A 1,445-nucleotide genomic window follows, 5' to 3' on the forward strand; every position below is an offset into this window, starting at 1 on the left:
CAGGTCAGTGGTACCAATTATCGGGATAAATTCTTCAACTTACCGAGGCAAGAAGACACTGGCTCTTACGGATAGCGCCACAGCAACCAACAAATCCTATTATCATCATCAGAACACCAACGCCTATAAGAATATAGGCACCCAAATATGGAAGGTTGAAGTTATCATCAACGTACATTTGAAACGTCGGATCGATGCGGATCCATATTCCAACACCAAGGATGGCACATCCCAACAACTGGAAAGAAAAGAAAAAAAAGGAGAAATAAAGTAAAAGATCAAAGACATGTTTTTTTTGTATTACTTTTTCTCTATGGTCGTTCATTCAATTGAAGAATTTGCTCCTATCTGTTTGATAAATCAGAGAATATAGTTGTGACTGTATGGTTAAGAAGTTTTCTTTCCAGTCTTGTGGTTTTGGGTTCAGTTCCATTAGCACGCCAGGCAAAATGCTTAGTGGTATTTCGTGTGTCTTTACATTCTGAGTATAAATTCCACCAAGGTCGATAAATTACATACCAGTTGCATACTTGACTCGATCTAATCGACTGGCCCCCACTCCCCCAAAATTACGGGCCTTGTGCCTAAAGTAGAAAAGTATATAGTTATTACTATACAGTTATTAAGTCCAAGTAGTCGTACAAGTGTTAATAGACAAAACATGAATTCTGTAGTTCAATGTTGCAAAATAAAATCATACATTTTCTAATATTATAACAATTGGGTTGATCCTTCTTGGAAGCAGTTTTACAATACTGTATTGATCGATATCTATTGATCACTTGTTGGATAATCATGCCATCAACACCACCATCACTACCACTGCTATCTCCACCAGCAACACCGTCATTATTGTCACTAATACCACAAAACTGCCATCAACATTACCAGCATCAATACCAATTCTACTACATGTATCAAGCTATTGGGAAAACCTCTACATCAGTTTCCCAACCGTTTTTTCTGTCTATGGGCACCTTTGTTTCCTTCTTGTCCCTACTGGATCTTGATAGCCAAATGGTGCTCAAAAAAATCCTATCATATTTCCATATCTAAATATCAGGAATCATCTTCCATGCTTTACCTTTTGCTTGTTTCAATCATTTTTGACTGTGGCTATGTTGGGGCACCACCTTGAAAGATTTTAGTCAAACCCTCACCTGGAATTTGCGTCTCCGGTCTGGAACCACTATCTTGCCCAGGATATTAATCGTCTGGAAACCGTTCAGTGACGTGCAACCAAGAAAATACCCCCCATCAGGCATTTGCCATATTCTGAACGCCTTACTTCCCCGGGTATGGATACATTGAAACTCTGACGTCTGGCAGCTGACTTGGCAGACGCCCATAAAATTATTAACCATCTTACTAACAATAACTCTGAGCATCTTTTCAAACTCCACCTGTCTAACACCTGTAGACATGTTTACAAAGTCAGAAAACAG

General features: G+C 39.0%; 1 protein-coding gene across 1 annotated transcript in view; it reads right to left on the bottom strand.

Annotated features, from left to right (window-relative positions):
- Window positions 1–1,445, bottom strand: part of LOC106877224 (CD9 antigen) — a 183,587-nt gene that overhangs the window by 31,974 nt on the left and 150,168 nt on the right. Inside the window, exon 2 of the mRNA XM_014926084.2 lies at window positions 44–238. Coding sequence (XP_014781570.1) covers window positions 44–238 — 195 coding nt within the window. The remainder of the gene's footprint in view (window positions 1–43; window positions 239–1,445) is intronic.

Source organism: Octopus bimaculoides, chromosome 5 (assembly GCF_001194135.2).
Source record: "Octopus bimaculoides isolate UCB-OBI-ISO-001 chromosome 5, ASM119413v2, whole genome shotgun sequence".
Lineage (NCBI taxonomy): Eukaryota > Metazoa > Mollusca > Cephalopoda > Octopoda > Octopodidae > Octopus > Octopus bimaculoides.